At 56.7% G+C, this 20,426-nt stretch overlaps 1 protein-coding gene across 2 annotated transcripts in view; it reads right to left on the bottom strand.

Moving 5' to 3' along the window:
* Positions 1–6,059: 6,059 nt before the first annotated feature.
* The window catches only part of ubxn1 (UBX domain protein 1), a 57,895-nt gene continuing 43,528 nt past the window's right edge, over positions 6,060–20,426 (bottom strand). For both annotated transcript variants that reach the window (XM_041181962.1, XM_041181963.1), the window contains 3 exons: positions 8,982–9,098; positions 7,497–7,677; positions 6,060–6,401 (listed from right to left, as the gene is read on the bottom strand). In XM_041181962.1, coding sequence (XP_041037896.1) covers positions 6,361–6,401; positions 7,497–7,677; positions 8,982–9,098 — 339 coding nt within the window. In that variant the 3' untranslated portion in view covers positions 6,060–6,360. The remainder of the gene's footprint in view (positions 6,402–7,496; positions 7,678–8,981; positions 9,099–20,426) is intronic.

Here is a 20,426-nt window from a genome sequence, read left to right as displayed (position 1 = left end):
AAGGGTGTGGGAGGTGAGATTGGAGTGGGTGGGATATTAAAGTGTGAGGGGGAGCGTGGGATTAGACTGGGTGGGATATTAAAGGGTGTGGAGAGTGAGGGGGAGAGTGGGATCAGACTGGGTGGGATATTAAAGGGTGTGGAGAGTGAGGGGGAGAGTGGGATCAGACTGGGTGGGATATTAAAGGGTGTGGGGAGTGAGGGGGAAGAGTGGGATTAGACTGGGTGGGATAATAAAGGGTGTGGAGAGTGAGGGGGAAGAGTGGGATTAGACTGGGTGGGATATTAAAGGGGGAGAAGGGATTAGACTGGGTGGGATATTAAAGGGAGAGGGGGATTAGACTGGGTGGGATATTAAAGGAGGAGGGGGATTAGACTGGGTGGGATATTAAAGGGTGAGGGGAGAGTGGGGGAGGGGGATTAGACTGGGTGGGATATTAAAGGGTGCTGGGAGTGAGGGGGGAGAGTGGGATTAGACTGGGTGGGATATTAAAGGGGGAGAGGGGATTAGACTGGGTGGGATATTAAAGTGGGAGGGGGATGAGACTGGGTGGGATAATAAAGGGTGCGGGGAGTGAGGGGGAGGGGTATTAGACTGGGTGGGATGTTAAAGGGTGCGGGGAGTGGGAGAGAGTGAAATTAGACTGGATGAGATATTAAAGGGTGTGTGGAGTAAGGGGGAAGAGGATTAGACTGGGTGGGATATAAAAGGGTGCGGGGAATGGGGGAGAGTGAAATTAGACTGGGTGGGATATTAAAGGGGAGGGGGATTAGACTGGGTGGGATATTAAAGGGGGATTACACTGGGTGGGATATTAAAGGGGAGGGGGATTAGACTGGGTGGGATATTAAAGGGGAGGGGGATTAGACTGGGTGGGATATTAAAGGGGAGGGGGATTAGACTGGGTGGGATATTAAATGGTGCTGGGAGTGAGGAGGGGGATTAGACTGGGTGGGATATTAAAGGCTGCGGGGAGTGAGGGGGAGGGGGATTAGACTGGGTGGGATATTAAAGGGGAGGGGGATTAGACTGGGTGGGATATTAAAGGGGGAGGGGGATTAGACTGGGTGGGATATTAAAGGGGAGGGGGATTAGACTGGGTGGGATGTTAAAGGGGGAGGGGGATTAGACTGGGTGGGATGTTAAAGGGGGAGGGGGATTAGACTGGGTGGGATATTAAAGGGGGAGGGGGATTAGACTGGGTGGGATGTTAAAGGGGGAGGGGGATTAGACTGGGTGGGATATTAAAGGGGGAGGGGGATTAGACTGGGTGGGATGTTAAAGGGGGAGGGGGATTAGACTGGGTGGGATATTAAAGGGTGCGGGGAGTGAGGAGGGGGATTAGACTGGGTGAGATATTGAAGGCGGTGGGGGATGAGTGGGTGGGATATTAAAGGGTGCGGGGAGTGAGGGGGAGGGGGATTAGACTGGGTGGGATATTAAAAGGTGCGGGGAGTGAGGAGGGGGATTAGACTGGGTGGGATATTAAAGGGGGAGGGGATTAGACTGGGTGGGATATTAAAGGGAGAGGGGGATTAGACTGGGTGGGATATTAAAGGGAGAGTGGGATTAGACTGGGTGGGATATTAAAGGGGGAGGGGGATTAGACTGGGTGGGATATTAAAGCGAGAGTGGGATTAGACTGGGTGGGATATTAAAGGGGGAGGGGGATTAGACTGGGTGGGATATTAAAGGGAGAGTGGGATTAGACTGGGTGGGATATTAAAGGGGGAGGGGGATTAGACTGGGTGGGATATTAAAGGGGGAGGGGATTAGACTGGGTGGGATATTAAAGGGAGAGTGGGATTAGACTGGGTGGGATATTAAAGGGGGAGGGGGATTAGACTGGGTGGGATATTAAAGGGGGAGGGGGATTAGACTGGGTGGGATGTTAAAGGGGGAGGGGGATTAGACTGGGTGGGATGTTAAAGGGGGAGGGGGATTAGACTGGGTGGGATGTTAAAGGGGGAGGGGGATTAGACTGGGTGGGATGTTAAAGGGAGAGGGGGATTAGACTGGGTGGGATATTAAAGGGAGAGGGGGATTAGACTGGGTGGGATGTTAAAGGGGGAGGGGGATTAGACTGGGTGGGATGTTAAAGGGAGAGGGGGATTAGACTGGGTGGGATATTAAAGGGAGAGTGTGATTAGACTGGGTGGGTTATTAAAGGGAGAGGGGGATTAGACTGGGTGGGATATTAAAGGGGGAGAAGGGATTAGACTGGGTGGGTTATTAAAGGGAGAGTGTGATTAGACTGGGTGGGATATTAAAGGGAGAGGGGGATTAGACTGGGTGGGATGTTAAAGGGAGAGGGGGATTAGACTGGGTGGGATATTAAAGGGAGAGTGTGATTAGACTGGGTGGGTTATTAAAGGGAGAGGGGGATTAGACTGGGTGGGATATTAAAGGGGAGGGGGATTAGACTGGGTGGGGTATTAAAGGGAGAGGGGGATTAGACTGGGTGGGATATTAAAGGGGAGGGGGATTAGACTGGGTGGGTTATTAAAGGGAGAGTGTGATTAGACTGGGTGGGGTATTAAAGGGAGAGTGGGATTAGACTGGGTGGGATATTAAAGGGGGAGAAGGGATTAGACTGGGTGGGATATTAAAGGGGAGGGGGATTAGACTGGGTGGGATATTAAAGGGGGAGAAGGGATTAGACTGGGTGGGATATTAAAGGGAGAGTGTGATTAGACTGGGTGGGATATTAAAGGGAGAGTGGGATTAGACTGGGTGGGATATTAAAGGGGGAGAAGGGATTAGACTGGGTGGGATATTAAAGGGAGAGTGGGATTAGACTGGGTGGGATATTAAAGGGGGAGAAGGGATTAGACTGGGTGGGATATTAAAGGGGAGGGGGATTAGACTGGGTGGGGTATTAAAGGGAGAGGGGGATTAGACTGGGTGGGTTATTAAAGGGAGAGTGTGATTAGACTGGGTGGGATATAAAAGGGGAGGGGGATTAGACTGGGTGGGATATTAAAGGGGAGGGGATTAGACTGGGTGGGATGTTAAAGGGAGAGGGGGATTAGACTGGGTGGGATGTTAAAGGGGAGGGGGATTAGACTGGGTGGGATATTAAAGGGGGAGAGGGATTAGACTGGGTGGGATGTTAAAGGGGGAGAAGGGATTAGACTGGGTGGGATATTAAAGGGGAGGGGGATTAGACTGGGTGGGATATTAAAGGGAGAGTGGGATTAGACTGGGTGGGATATTAAAGGGGGAGAAGGGATTAGACTGGGTGGGATATTAAAGGGGAGGGGGATTAGACTGGGTGGGATATTAAAGGGGAGGGGGAGTAGACTGGGTGGGGTATTAAAGCGAGAGGGGGATTAGACTGGGTGGGATATTAAAGGGGAGGGGGATTAGACTGGGTGGGATATTAAAGGGGGAGAAGGGATTAGACTGGGTGGGATATTAAAGGGGAGGGGATTAGACTGGGTGGGATATTAAAGGGAGAAGGGATTAGACTGGGTGGGATATTAAAGGGGGAGAAGGGATTAGACTGGGTGGGATATTAAAGGGGAGGGGATTAGACTGGGTGGGATATTAAAGGGGAGGGGGATTAGACTGGGTGGGGTATTAAAGCGAGAGGGGGATTAGACTGGGTGGGATATTAAAGGGGAGGGGGATTAGACTGGGTGGGGTATTAAAGGGGAGGGGGATTAGACTGGGTGGGGTATTAAAGGGGAGGGGGATTAGACTGGGTGGGGTATTAAAGGGGAGGGGGATTAGACTGGGTGGGGTATTAAAGCGAGAGGGGGATTAGACTGGGTGGGATATTAAAGGGGGAGGGGGGGAGTAGACTGGGTGGGATATTAAAGGGGGAGGGGGATTAGACTGTGTGGGGTATTAAAGCGAGAGGGGGATTAGACTGGGTGGGATATTAAAGGGGGAGGGGGGGAGTAGACTGGGTGGGATATTAAAGGGGAGGGGGATTAGACTGGGTGGGATATTAAAGGGGGAGGGGGATTAGACTGGGTGGGATATTAAAGCGAGAGGGGGATTAGACTGGGTGGGATATTAAAGCGAGAGGGGGATTAGACTGGGTGGGGTATTAAAGCGAGAGGGGGATTAGACTGGGTGGGATATTAAAGTGGGAGGGGGATTAGACTGGGTGGGATGTTAAAGGGGGAGAAGGGATTAGACTGGGTGGGATATTAAAGGGGGAGAAGGGATTAGACTGGGTGGGATATTAAAGGGGAGGGGGATTAGACTGGGTGGGTTATTAAAGGGGGATGGGGATTAGACTGGGTGGGATATTAAAGGGGAGGGGGATTAGACTGGGTGGGTTATTAAAGGGGAGGGGGATTAGACTGGGTGAGATATTAAAGGGGGAGGGGGGGAGTAGACTGGGTGGGATATTAAAGGGGAGGGGGATTAGACTGGGTGGGATATTAAAGGGGAGGGGGATTAGACTGGGGGGGATATTAAAGGGGAGGGGGATTAGACTGGGTGGGATATTAAAGGGGAGGGGGATTAGACTGGGTGGGTTATTAAAGGGGGAGGGGGATTAGACTGGGTGAGATGTGATGCCTGTCAGGAGGTTTAATTTGCGGTCGGTGTCCATTTCGAAGTACGTGAATTCAGTCTTGCATTTAAAAACTTTAAACAATCTTATTTTTTCTACTTTCTGCCATGGACCAGTAGAATTGTGGACTGGGATTGAATCATCACCTTCAAAAGGGACTTGGATAAATTCTCCAAGGGGAAAATCATCACAGGGACCTGGGGAAAGAGCCAGGGAAGTGCGCCTGACTGGACTGCTCTTCGAAAGAGCCAGGGCTGACTCAATGGGCTGAATGGCCTCCTTCATGCTGTCAATTCTACGATTCTGCACACTGCTGCATACACAGAGCACGATCTGATGAAGTGACATAGGGACCCCATTCCAGCTTGACCCATCTTTGCAATTCCTTCACCAGATCCACTCACCCTATAATGGCAACCAATGCAGAGATCCGAAAGCCCCTCCTGTGTTAGAAACACTAGACACAGGCGGTGCAGTCATGTATTCTATCCTAGACCTGTCAGTATGCCACCACCACCACCTCATGGGCAAATGCTGGCCTAGCCAACTTTCTCAGCCAACACTCCCAGTGCCGAGGGAATGCTGCACTATTGGAGGGTCATTTGGAGTCCTACCCAGCACAAAGGAAGGTGGCTGTGGTTGTTGGAGGTCAGTCATCCCAGCTCCGGGACATCACTGCAGGAGTTCCTCAGGTTAGTGTCCTCGGCCCAACCATCTTCAGCTGCTTCATCAATGACCTTTCCTTAGCCCCCTCTCCCCCATCATAAGGACAGCAGTGGGGATGTTCACCGATAATTGCATTCATGACTCCTCAGATGCTGAAATAGTCCATGTCCAAATGCAACCTGGGTTGATAAGTGGCAAATAACATTCGTGCCACAAGTGTCAGGCAATGACCATCTGCAACAATAGAGAACCTAACCATCTCCCCTTGACATTCAATGGCATTACCATCACTGAATCCCCCACTATCGACATCCTGGGGGTTACCATTGACCAGAAACTGAACTGCACCAGCCATATAAATACTGTGGCTACAAGAGCAGGTCAGAGGCTGGGAATGCTGTGGTGAGTAACTCACCTTCCTGACTCCCCAAAGCCTGTCCACCATCTACAAGGCACAAGTCAGGAGTGGGATGGAATACTCCCCACTTGCCTGGATGAGTGCAGCTCCCACAACACTCAAGAAGTTCAACACCATCCAGGACAAAGCAGCCCCGCTTGATTAACACCCCATCCACAAACATTTACACCCTCCGACACACAGTAGCAGCAGCGTGTGTACCAGCTACAAGATGCACTGCAGCAACTCACCACTGCAGCAACTCACTAAGACTCAAGAAGGTGGGGCTCACCACCACCTACTCAAGGGCAATTAGGGACGGGCAACAAATGCTGGTCCAGCCAGCGACCGTCCACCTCCTTTGAAAGAATTTTACTAACCCCTCGGGTATCACGAGCTGAAGACGTCCTCTGGAGAACGAGCTTGGCCAGGGAAAATCGCAGCGCAAAATCAGCAAGAGTCATAAAATTTTACACCTCTTTATTTCACTCATTAATTTATCTCAAGATAAACAAGTCGTTCCTTTAAAGAAGGCCAATTTCACATGGATAAAGCACGGGGGATGGCACACGCTCGCATACTCACAGGCGCCGATTTACCAACTGGCGAGATTAGGGAGGAGAACGCAAGTCCGTGTCCTCTCGCATGCTCTCTCTCTCTCTCCCTCTCGCCCTCTTTGTAAAATTTTCGGAACATGACAACACTGATTAGTGTTGCAGTGAAGAAGATCGAGTGGGGGGGTTCTCCCTGCCGCCCCACGCAGGTTTTACTTCTTGCACACAAACAAGACTGCAGAAGGGACCAGACCTGGAGAAGGCAACAGGAAGGATCAGCATTCATTCACTGAACAACTTATTCCTACTCTCTGTGCCCAGTTAGTACATTAAAACCAGATTACTTACAACACATAACTAACACACTTAGCAAAGAATCCCAACCCACAGACTTTAAACCGAGGCCCCGTCTGCCCTCTCGGGTGGGGGTAAAAGATCCCACGGCCACTATTGGGAGAAGAGCAGGGGGGAGTTCTCCCCGGTGTCCTGGGGCCGATATTTATCCCTCACCCAACATCACTAAAAACAGATTATGAGAGAGACAATTTGCTCCCACCAACAGCAATGTGCTAATGATCCGGATTATCTGTATTCAGTGCAGCGCTCCCTCAGCACTGACCCTCCGACAGTGCGGCGCTCCCTCAGCACTGACCCTCCGACAGTGCGGCGCTCCCTCAGCACTGACCCTCCGACAGTGCGGCGCTCCCTCAGCACTGACCCTCCGACAGTGCGGCGCTCCCTCAGCACTGACCCTCCCACAGTGCGGCGCTCCCTCAGCACTGACCCTCCGACAGTGCGGCGCTCCCTCAGCACTGACCCTCCGACAGTGCGGCGCTCCCTCAGCACTGACCCTCCGACAGTGCGGCGCTCCCTCAGCACTGACCCTCCGACAGTGTGGTGCTCCCTCAGCACTGACCCTCCGACAGTGCGGCGCTCCCTCAGCACTGACCCTCCGACAGTGCAGCGCTCCCTCGGCACTGACCCTCCAACAACGTGACGCTCCCTCAGCACTGACCCTCCGACAGTGCGGCGCTCCCTCAGCACTGACCCTCCGACAGTGCGGCGCTCCCTCAGCACTGACCCTCCAACAGTGCGGCGCTCCCTCAGCACTGACCCTCCGACAGCGCGATGCTCCCTCAGCACCGACTCTCAGCGGCTGGCAGCTGTGTTTGCGCTGCAGTCACTATTGCAGTGTAGAAAGCGCGGTTACCAATTCAGACAGAGCAAGATCCCACAAGGAGCGATGAATGAACTGAGCCGCGAATCTTCAATAACTCACGGTCAAATCAGTCTGCTCATGGCTAGCGAGGCGAGATCACTTCCTCTTCAATTCCCACCAGCATCTTACCTAACTCCTGAAGAGGTTTCTCCATATCCTCCTCAGAGAAGACTTTCCGTGGGAAAGAGGTCATCAGGTTAAAGTTCCCGGGATCGTCCTGCTGTTGCAGTTGGACATAGAGCCTGACAGCCGCTAGCTGCTCCCGGCTTTTAAAGGACTGGGTGAGCTGCGTGCCGTCTAATAGCCGGATCTGAAGACAGGGTGCGGAACACAGAACAATCAGCCCCGGACGGACACAAACACCTTTCCCTTCCCTCATTCCATCCCAGGGCCAGGCTGTACCTACTGGGGAATCCACGCACACGCGCCCCCCACCAACCCCAAGTGTCATCGCCCAGGTACCAGCTTCCAGTGTAGGCTGCAGGTGGGCAGATGGTTGGAGGTCGTACCCTTTGTGAACAGGGTGAATTTAAATACCGCCAGGCAAAGGGCTTCTGTTTACCGAGTGGGAAACCTCCACCAAAGTGGAACGTCTTCCACATGGCGCTAGTCGACAACCGACCAGCTCATCCCTACAGTCCCTCGCTCATCATCTCCGTGGGAAACGTATTTGGTCAAGGGCGATTTGGCCTGTGAGTTCCGGTCCACCCCGATGAACTGCACTTTGTGCTGTGCAGCTTGGCTCTGCCGCTCACTAGCTAAATAAAACCTCTTTATCGGCTGAAGGGGTTGGTTCCTCACTCCTCCAGGGTCGGGAGCTTAGTGCTGGGACATCCCCCTTCACCTCCAGGTGATCAAAGCCAACGGCAGCTGTTAAAATGCAACACATTCACCCACTCCAGCCTGCTCCGTTATTAATACGATCGTGGCTGATAAGACCATAAGACACAGGAGCAGGAATTAGGCCATTCGGCCCATCGAGTCTGCTCCGCCATTCAATCATGGCTGACAAGTTTCTCAACCCCATTCTCCTGCCTTCTTCCCGTAACCTTTGATCCCCTGACCAATCAAGAACCTATCTATCTCCATCTTAAATACACATGATCTTGGGCTTCAGCTCCACTTTCCCACCTGCTCCCCAAATCCCTCGATTCCCCGAGACACCAAAAATCTGTCTATCCCGGCCTTAAACGTATTCACTGATGGAGCATCCACAATCCTCTGGGGTAGAGAATTCCAAAGATTCACAACCCTCTGAGTGAAGAGATTTCCCCACATCTCAGTCCGAAATGATCTGCCCCTTATCCGGAGACCGGATTCCCGTGTTTTAGATTCTCCGACCAGCGGGAACAATCTCCCAGCGCCCGCCCTGTCACATCCCCTTCAGAATCCTGTAGGTTTCAATGAGATCCCCTCTCATTCTCCGAAACTCCGGAGACTATAAACCCGATTTACTCAGCCTCTCATCATAGGTCACCCCTCACCCCACACCCAGTGGGTGTAGAAGATCAAGGGAATAACCTGATTGAGGTATTGATTAAGTGGCTATCTCTGGTAGGGCAATCCCTCCCCTAAGCATCAGAGTGTAAAGTTCAAAGACGACAGTGTCCTCACCTGTAGTCTGCATTCATCGTACTCCCTTTTAGCTGGTGTCCCCAGACTGGACTGAGGGACCACTGGTGTGGGCTGCACTGGGGCAGCTGCAGCTGTGACACCACCACTCCCACCGAACTGGATCCCAGCATAGGGGGAAGGAGAACAAAAATACGACAAGGTTCAGTGAAAGACCTCTGGCACCCTCACAACCTGCCTGGAGACACACACCCACCCTCACAACCAGCTTCTGGGCACACACACACACCCTCACAACCAGCTTCTGGGCACACACACACACCCTCACAACCTGCCTGTAGGCACACACACACCCTCACAACCTGCCTGTGGGCACACACACACCCTCACAACCTGCCTGTGGGCGCACACACACCCTCACAACCTGCCTGTGGGCACACACACCCTCACAACCTGCCTGTGGGCACACACACACCCTCACAAACTGCCTGTGGGCACACACACACACACCCTCACAACCTGCCTGTGGGCACACACACACACACCCTCACAACCAGCCTGTGGGCACACACACACATACCCTCACAACCTGCCTGTGGGCACACACACACACCCACAACCTGCCTGTGGGCACACACACCCTCACAACCTGCCTGTGGGAACACACACCCTCACAACCAGCCTGTGGGCACACACACCCTCACAACCAGCCTGTGGGCACACACACACCCTCACAACCTGCCTGTGGGCACACACACCCTCACAACCTGCCCGTGGGCACACACCCACCCTCACAAATTGCCTGTGGGCACACACACCCACCCTCACAACCTGCCTGTGGGCACACACACACCCACAACCTGCCTGTGGGCACACACATCCACCCGCACAACCTGCCCGTGGGCACACACACACACCCTCACAAACTGCCCGTAGGCACAAACACACACCCTCACAACCTGCCCGCGGGCACACACATCCACCCGCACAACCTGCCCGTGGGCACACACACACACCCTCACAACCTGCCCGTGGGCACACACACCCAACCTCACAGCCTGCCTGTGGGCACACACACCCTCACAACCTGCCTGTGGGCACACATACACCCTCACAACGTGCCCGTGGGCACACACACACAACCCTCACAACATGCCTGTGGGCACACACACACCCTCACAACCTGCCTGTGGGCACACACACACACACACACAACCTCACAACCTGCCCAAGGGCACACACACACCCTCACAACCTGCCTGTAGACACACACACACACACACCCTCACAACCTGCCTGTGGGCACACACACCCACCCTCACAACCTGCCTGTGCGCACACACACCCTCACAACCTGCCCGTGGTCACACACACACCCTCACAACCTGCCCGTGAGCACACACACGCCCTTACAATCAGCCCTTGGGCACACACACCCACCCTCAAAACCTGCACGTGGGCGCACACACACACCCTCACAACCTGCCTGTGGGCACACACACACCCTCACAAACTGCCTCTGGGCACACAAACCCTCACAACCTACCTGTGGGCACACACAACCTCACAACCTACCTGTGGGCACACACACCCTCACAACCTACCCGTGGGCACACACACACCCTCACAACCTGCCTGTGGGCACACACACACCCACCCTCACAAACTGCCTGTGGGCACACACACACTCACCCTCACAACCTGCCTGTGGGCACACACACCCTCACAACCTACCCGCGGGCACACGCACACGCTCACAACCTGCCCTTGGGTACACGCACACCCTCACAACCTGCCCGTGGGCACACACACACCATCACAACCTGCCCGTGGGCACACACACACCCTCACAACCTGCCTGTGGGCACACACACACACCCTCACAACCTGCACGTGGGCACACACACACTCTCACAACCTACCTGTGGGCACACACACCCTCACAACCTACCTGTGGGCACACACACCCTCACAACCTACCTGTGGGCACACACACCCTCACAACCTACCTGTGGGCACACACACACCCTCACAACATGCCTGTGGGCACACACACACACCCTCACAACCTGCACGTGGGCACACACACACTCTCACAACCTACCTGTGGGCACACACACCCTCACAACCTACCTGTGGGCACACACACACCCTCACAACCTGCCTGTGGGCACACACACACCCTCACAAACCTGCCTGTGGGCACACGCAGACCCTAACAACCTGCCTGTGGGCACACACACACACTCACAACCTGCCTGTGGGCAAACACACACACACACACACACACACACACAACCGGCCTGTGGGCACACACACACCCTCACAACCTGCCTGTGGGCACACACACACCCTCACAACCTGCCTGTGGGCACACACACACCCTCGCAATCTGCCCGTGGGCACACACACATCCACTCTCACAACCTGCTTGTGGGCACACACACACCCACCCTCAAAACCTGCTTGTGGGCACACACACACCCACCCTCACAACCTGCCTGTGGGCACACACACATCCACCCTCACAACCTGCTTGTGGGCACACACACAACCACCCTCACAATCTGCCTGTGGGCACACACACACACCCTCACAACCTGCCTGTGGGCACACACACACACCCTCACAACCTGCCCGTGGGCACACACACACACACGCTCACAACCTGCCTGTGGGCACACACACACCCTCAAAACCTGCCCGTGGGCACACACACACCCTCACAAACTGCCTGTAGGCACACATACCCTCACAACCTACCCGCGGGCACACGCACACCCTCAGCACCTGCCCATGGGCACACACACACCCTCACAACCTGCATGTGGGCACACACACACCCTCACAGCCTGCATGTGGGCACACACACACCCTCACAGCCTGCATGTGGGCACACACACACAGACACACACCCTCACAACCTGCATGTGGGCACACACACACCCTCACAGCCTGCATGTGGGCACACACACACCCTCACAACCTGCCTGTGGTCACACACACACCCTCACAACCTGCCTGTGCGCACACACACGCTCACAACCTTCCTGTGGTCAAACACACCATCACAACCTACCCGCGGGCACATACACACCCTCACAAGCTGCCCGTGGGCACACACACCCACCCTCACAACCTGCCTGTGGGCACACACACCCTCACAAACTGCCTGTGGGCACACACATACCCACCCTCACAACCTGCCTGTGGGCACACACACACAGACACACACCCTCACAACCTGCCTGTGGGCACACACACACCCTCACAAACTGCCTGTGGGCACACACATACCCACCCTCACAACCTGCCTGTGGGCACACACACACAGACACACACCCTCACAGCCTGCATGTGGGCACACACACACCCTCACAACCTGCCTGTGGTCACACACACACCCTCACAAACCTGCCTGTGGGCACACACACACACTCACAACCTGCCTGTGGGCACACACACACCCTCACAAACCTGCCTGTGGGCACACGCAGACCCTAACAACCTGCCCGTGGGCACACACACACCCTCACAAACTGCCTGTAGGCACACATACCCTCACAACCTACCCGCGGGCACACGCACACCCTCAGCACCTGCCCATGGGCACACACACACCCTCACAACCTGCATGTGGGCACACACACACCCTCACAGCCTGCATGTGGGCACACACACACCCTCACAGCCTGCATGTGGGCACACACACACAGACACACACCCTCACAACCTGCCTGTGGGCACACACACACACTCACAACCTGCCTGTGGGCAAACACACACACTCACACACACAACCGGCCTGTGGGCACACACACACCCTCACAACCTGCCTGTGGGCACACACACACCCTCACAACTTGCCTGTGGGCACACACACACCCTCACAACCGGCCTGTGGGCACACACACACCCTCACAACCTGCCTGTGGGCACACACACACCCACACAACCTGCCCGTGGGCACCCACACACTCTCACAACCTGCCCGTGAGCACACACACACCCTCACAACCAGTCCGTGGGCACACACACCCATACAACCTGCCCGTGAACACACACACACCCTCACAACCTGCCCGTGGGCACACACCCACCCTCACAATCTGCCCGTGGGCACACACACACCCACCCTCACAACCTACCTGTGGGCACACACACCCTCACAACCTACCCGTGGGCACACACACACCCTCACAACCTGCCTGTGGGCACACACACACCCACCCTCACAAACTGCCTGTGGGCACACACACACTCACCCTCACAACCTGCCTGTGGGCACACACACCCTCACAACCTACCAGCGGGCACATGCACACGCTCACAACCTGCCCTTGGGTACACGCACACCCTCACAACCTGCCCGTGGGCACACACACACCATCACAACCTGCCCGTGGGCACACACACACCCTCACAACCTGCCCGTGGGCACACACACACCCTCACAACCTGCCTGTGGGCACACACACACACCCTCACAACCTGCACGTGGGCACACACACACTCTCACAACCTACCTGTGGGCACACACACCCTCACAACCTACCTGTGGGCACACACACACCCTCACAACATGCCTGTGGGCACACACACACACCCTCACAACCTGCACGTGGGCACACACACACTCTCACAACCTACCTGTGGGCACACACACCCTCACAACCTACCTGTGGGCACACACACACCCTCACAACCTGCCTGTGGGCACACACACACCCTCACAAACCTGCCTGTGGGCACACGCAGACCCTAACAACCTGCCTGTGGGCACACACACACACTCACAACCTGCCTGTGGGCAAACACACACACACACACACACACACACACACACACACACACAACCGGCCTGTGGGCACACACACACCCTCAGAATCTGCCCTTGGGCACACACACACCCTCACAAACTGCCCGTCGGCACATACACACCCTCACAACCGGCCCGTGGGCACATACACACCCTCACAACCGGCCCGTGGTGACCCACACACCCACCCTCACAACCTGCCTGTGGGCGCACACACCCACCCTCATAACCTGCCTGTGGGGACACATACCCACCTTCACAACCTGCCTGTGGGCACACACACTCATCCTCACAACCTGCCTGTGGGCACACACACCCTCACAACCTGCCCGTGGGCACACACACACCCTCACAATCTGCCCTTGGGCACACACACATCCACCCTCACAACCTGCTTGTGGGCACACACCCACCCTCAGAAACTGCCTGTGGGCACACACCCACCCTCACAACCTGCCTGTGGGCACACACGCACCCTCACAACCTGCCTGTGGGCACACACGCACCCTCACAACCTGTCTGTGGGCACACACACACCCTCAAAACCTGTCTGTGGGCACACACACACCCTCACAACCTGCCTGTGGGCACACACACACCCTCACAACCTGCCTGTGGGCACACACACACCCTCACAACCTGCCTGTGGGCACACACACACCCTCACAACCTGCCTGTGGGCACACACACACCCTCACAACCTGCCTGTGGGCACACACACACCCTCACAACCTGCCTGTGGGCACACACACATACCCTTACAACCTGCCAGTGGTGATACACACACACACACCCACACAACCAGCCAGTGGGCACACACGCACACCCTCAGAACCTGCCTGAGGGCACACACACCCACCCTCACAACCGACCCGCGGGCACACACACCCTCACAACCTGCCCAAGGGCACACACACACCCTCACAACCTGCCAGTGGGCACACACACCCACCCTCACAACCTCCCTGTGGTGATACACACACCCTCACAACCTGCCTGTGGGCACACACACCCACCCTCACAACCTGCTTGTGGGCACACACACACCCTCACAACCTGCTTGTGGGCACACACATACCCTCACAACCTGCCTGTGGGCACACACCCACCCTCACAACCTGCCCTTGGGCACACACACACACCCTTACAACCTGCCCGTGGTGACCCACACACCCACCTTCACAACCTGCCTGTGGGCACACACCCACCTTCACAAACTGCCTGTGGGCACACACACCCACCCTCACAACCTGCCTGTGGGCACACACACCCTCACAACCTGCTTGTGGGCACACACACACCCACCCTCACAACCTGCTTGTGGGCACACACCGACCCTCAGAACCTGCCTGGGGGCACACACACACCCTCACAACCTGCCTGTGGGCACACACCCAACCTCACAACCTACCCGCGGGCACACACACACCCTCACAAGCTGCCTTTGGGCACACACACCCTCACAATCTGCCCTTGGGCACACACACACCCTCACAACCTGCTTGTGGGCACCCACACACCCTCACATCCTGCCTGTGGGCACACACACCCTCACAACCTGCCTGTGGCCACACACACACCCTCACAACCTGCCCATGGGCACACACACACCCTCACAACCTGCCTGTGGTGACACACACACCCACCCTCACAACCTGCCTGTGGGCACACACCCACCCTCACAACCTGCCTGTGGGCACACACACCCTCACAATCTGCCCGTGGGCACACACACATCCACCCTCACAACCTGCCAGTGGGCACAAACACACACCCTCACAACCTGCCTGTGGTGACACACACACTCTCACAACCTGCCTGTGGGCACACACACACTCCCTCACAACCTGCCCGTGGGCACACACACACCCTCACAACCTACCCGTGGGCACACTCACACCCTCACAACCTGCCTGTGGGCACACACACACCCACCCTCACAAACTGCCTGTGGGCACACACACACTCACCCTCACAACCTGCCTGTGGGCACACACACCCTCACAACCTACCCGCGGGCACACGCACACGCTCACAACCTGCCCTTGGGTACACGCACACCCTCACAACCTGCCCGTGGGCACACACACACCATCACAACCTGCCCGTGGGCACACACACACCCTCACAACCTACCCGTGGGCACACACACACCCTCACAACCTGCCTGTGGGCACACACACACACCCTCACAACCTGCACGTGGGCACACACACACTCTCACAACCTACCTGTGGGCACACACACCCTCACAACCTACCTGTGGGCACACACACACCCTCACAACATGCCTGTGGGCACACACACACCCTCACAACATGCCTGTGGGCACACACACACACCCTCACAACCTGCACGTGGGCACACACACACTCTCACAACCTACCTGTGGGCACACACACACTCTCACAACCTACCTGTGGGCACACACACCCTCACAACCTACCTGTGGGCACACACACACCCTCACAACCTGCCTGTGGGCACACACACACCCTCACAAACCTGCCTGTGGGCACACGCAGACCCTAACAACCTGCCTGTGGGCACACACACACACTCACAACCTGCCTGTGGGCAAACACACACACACACACACACAAACACACACAACCGGCCTGTGGGCACACACCCACCCTCAGAAACTGCCTGTGGGCACACACCCACCCTCACAACCTGCCTGTGGGCACACACGCACCCTCACAACCTGCCTGTGGGCACACACACACCCTCAAAACCTGTCTGTGGGCACACACACACCCTCAAAACCTGTCTGTGGGCACACACACACCCTCACAACCTGCCTGTGGGCACACACACACCCTCACAACCTGCCTGTGGGCACACACACACCCTCACAACCTGCCTGTGGGCACACACACACCCTCACAACCTGCCTGTGGGCACACACGCACACCCTCAGAACCTGCCTGAGGGCACACACACCCACCCTCACAACCGACCCGCGGGCACACACACCCTCACAACCTGCCCAAGGGCACACACACACCCTCACAACCTGCCAGTGGGCACACACACCCACCCTCACAACCTCCCTGTGGTGATACACACACCCTCACAACCTGCCTGTGGGCACACACACCCACCCTCACAACCTGCTTGTGGGCACACACACACCCTCACAACCTGCTTGTGGGCACACACATACCCTCACAACCTGCCTGTGGGCACACACCCACCCTCACAACCTGCCCTTGGGCACACACACACACCCTTACAACCTGCCCGTGGTGACCCACACACCCACCTTCACAACCTGCCTGTGGGCACACACCCACCTTCACAAACTGCCTGTGGGCACACACACCCACCCTCACAACCTGCCTGTGGGCACACACACCCTCACAACCTGCTTGTGGGCACACACACACCCACCCTCACAACCTGCTTGTGGGCACACACCGACCCTCAGAACCTGCCTGGGGGCACACACACACCCTCACAACCTGCCTGTGGGCACACACCCAACCTCACAACCTACCCGCGGGCACACACACACCCTCACAAGCTGCCTTTGGGCACACACACCCTCACAATCTGCCCTTGGGCACACACACACCCTCACAACCTGCTTGTGGGCACCCACACACCCTCACATCCTGCCTGTGGGCACACACACCCTCACAACCTGCCTGTGGCCACACACACACCCTCACAACCTGCCCATGGGCACACACACACCCTCACAACCTGCCTGTGGTGACACACACACCCACCCTCACAACCTGCCTGTGGGCACACACCCACCCTCACAACCTGCCTGTGGGCACACACACCCTCACAATCTGCCCGTGGGCACACACACATCCACCCTCACAACCTGCCAGTGGGCACAAACACACACCCTCACAACCTGCCTGTGGTGACACACACACTCTCACAACCTGCCTGTGGGCACACACACACTCCCTCACAACCTGCCCGTGGGCACACACACACCCTCACAACCTACCCGTGGGCACACTCACACCCTCACAACCTGCCTGTGGGCACACACACACCCACCCTCACAAACTGCCTGTGGGCACACACACACTCACCCTCACAACCTGCCTGTGGGCACACACACCCTCACAACCTACCCGCGGGCACACGCACACGCTCACAACCTGCCCTTGGGTACACGCACACCCTCACAACCTGCCCGTGGGCACACACACACCATCACAACCTGCCCGTGGGCACACACACACCCTCACAACCTACCCGTGGGCACACACACACCCTCACAACCTGCCTGTGGGCACACACACACACCCTCACAACCTGCACGTGGGCACACACACACTCTCACAACCTACCTGTGGGCACACACACCCTCACAACCTACCTGTGGGCACACACACACCCTCACAACCTGCCTGTGGGCACACACACACCCTCACAAACCTGCCTGTGGGCACACGCAGACCCTAACAACCTGCCTGTGGGCACACACACACACTCACAACCTGCCTGTGGGCAAACACACACACACACACACACACACACACACAACCGGCCTGTGGGCACACACACACCCTCACAACCTGCCTGTGGGCACACACACACCCTCACAACCTGCCTGTGGGCACACACACACCCTCGCAATCTGCCCGTGGGCACACACACATCCACTCTCACAACCTGCTTGTGGGCACACACACACCTACCCTCACAACCTGCTTGTGGGCACACACACACCCACCCTCACAACCTGCCTGTGGGCACACACACAACCACCCTCACAATCTGACTGTGGGCACACACACACACCCTCACAACCTGCCTGTGGGCACACACACACACCCTCACAACCTGCCCGTGGGCACACACACACACACGCTCACAACCTGCCTGTGGGCACACACACACCCTCAAAACCTGCCCGTGGGCACACACACACCCTCACAAACTGCCTGTAGGCACACATACCCTCACAACCTACCCGCGGGCACACGCACACCCTCAGCACCTGCCCATGGGCACACACACACCCTCACAACCTGCATGTGGGCACACACACACCCTCACAGCCTGCATGTGGGCACACACACACCCTCACAGCCTGCATGTGGGCACACACACACCCTCACAGCCTGCATGTGGGCACACACACACCCTCACAGCCTGCATGTGGGCACACACACAGACACACACCCTCACAACCTGCATGTGGGCACACACACACCCTCACAGCCTGCATGTGGGCACACACACACCCTCACAACCTGCCTGTGGTCACACACACACCCTCACAACCTGCCTGTGCGCACACACACGCTCACAACCTTCCTGTGGTCAAACACACCATCACAACCTACCCGCGGGCACATACACACCCTCACAAGCTGCCCGTGGGCACACACACCCACCCTCACAACCTGCCTGTGGGCACACACACCCTCACAAACTGCCTGTGGGCACACACATACCCACCCTCACAACCTGCCTGTGGGCACACACACACAGACACACACCCTCACAACCTGCCTGTGGGCACACACACACCCTCACAAACTGCCTGTGGGCACACACATACCCACCCTCACAACCTGCCTGTGGGCACACACACACAGACACACACCCTCACAGCCTGCATGTGGGCACACACACACCCTCACAACCTGCCTGTGGTCACACACACACCCTCACAAACCTGCCTGTGGGCACACACACACACTCACTACCTGCCTGTGGGCACACACACACCCTCACAAACCTGCCTGTGGGCACACGCAGACCCTAACAACCTGCCTGTGGGCACACACACACACTCACAACCTGCCTGTGGGCAAACACACACACTCACACACACAACCGGCCTGTGGGCACACACACACCCTCACAACCTGCCTGTGGGCACACACACACCCTCACAACTTGCCTGTGGGCACACACACACCCTCACAACCGGCCTGTGGGCACACACACACCCTCACAACCGGCCTGTGGGCACACACACACACCCTCACAACCGGCCTGTGGGCACACACACACACCCTCACAACCTGCCTGTGGGCACACACACACCCACACAACCTGCCCGTGGGCACTCACACACTCTCACAACCTGCCCGTGAGCACACACACACCCTCACAACCAGTCCGTGGGCACACACACCCATACAACCTGCCCGTGAACACACACACACCCTCACAACCTGCCCGTGGGCACACACCCACCCTCACAATCTGCCCGTGGGCACACACACACCCACCCTCACAACCTGCCTGTGGGCACACACACCCTCACAAACTGCCTGTGGGCACACACATACCCACCCTCACAACCTGCCTGTGGGCACACACACACAGACACACACCCTCACAACCTGCCTGTGGGCACACACACACCCTCACAAACTGCCTGTGGGCACACACATACCCACCCTCACAACCTGCCTGTGGGCACACACACACAGACACACACCCTCACAGCCTGCATGTGGGCACACACACACCCTCACAACCTGCCTGTGGTCACACACACACCCTCACAAACCTGCCTGTGGGCACACACACACACTCACAACCTGCCTGTGGGCACACACACACCCTCACAAACCTGCCTGTGGGCACACGCAGACCCTAACAACCTGCCTGTGGGCACACACACACACTCACAACCTGCCTGTGGGCAAACACACACACTCACACACACAACC

This window comes from Carcharodon carcharias (genome assembly GCF_017639515.1).
Source record: "Carcharodon carcharias isolate sCarCar2 chromosome 37 unlocalized genomic scaffold, sCarCar2.pri SUPER_37_unloc_11, whole genome shotgun sequence".
Taxonomy (NCBI): Eukaryota; Metazoa; Chordata; class Chondrichthyes; order Lamniformes; family Lamnidae; genus Carcharodon; species Carcharodon carcharias.
Note: the sequence above shows the minus strand (reverse complement) of the source record. Positions and strands in the feature narration are given on the sequence as shown.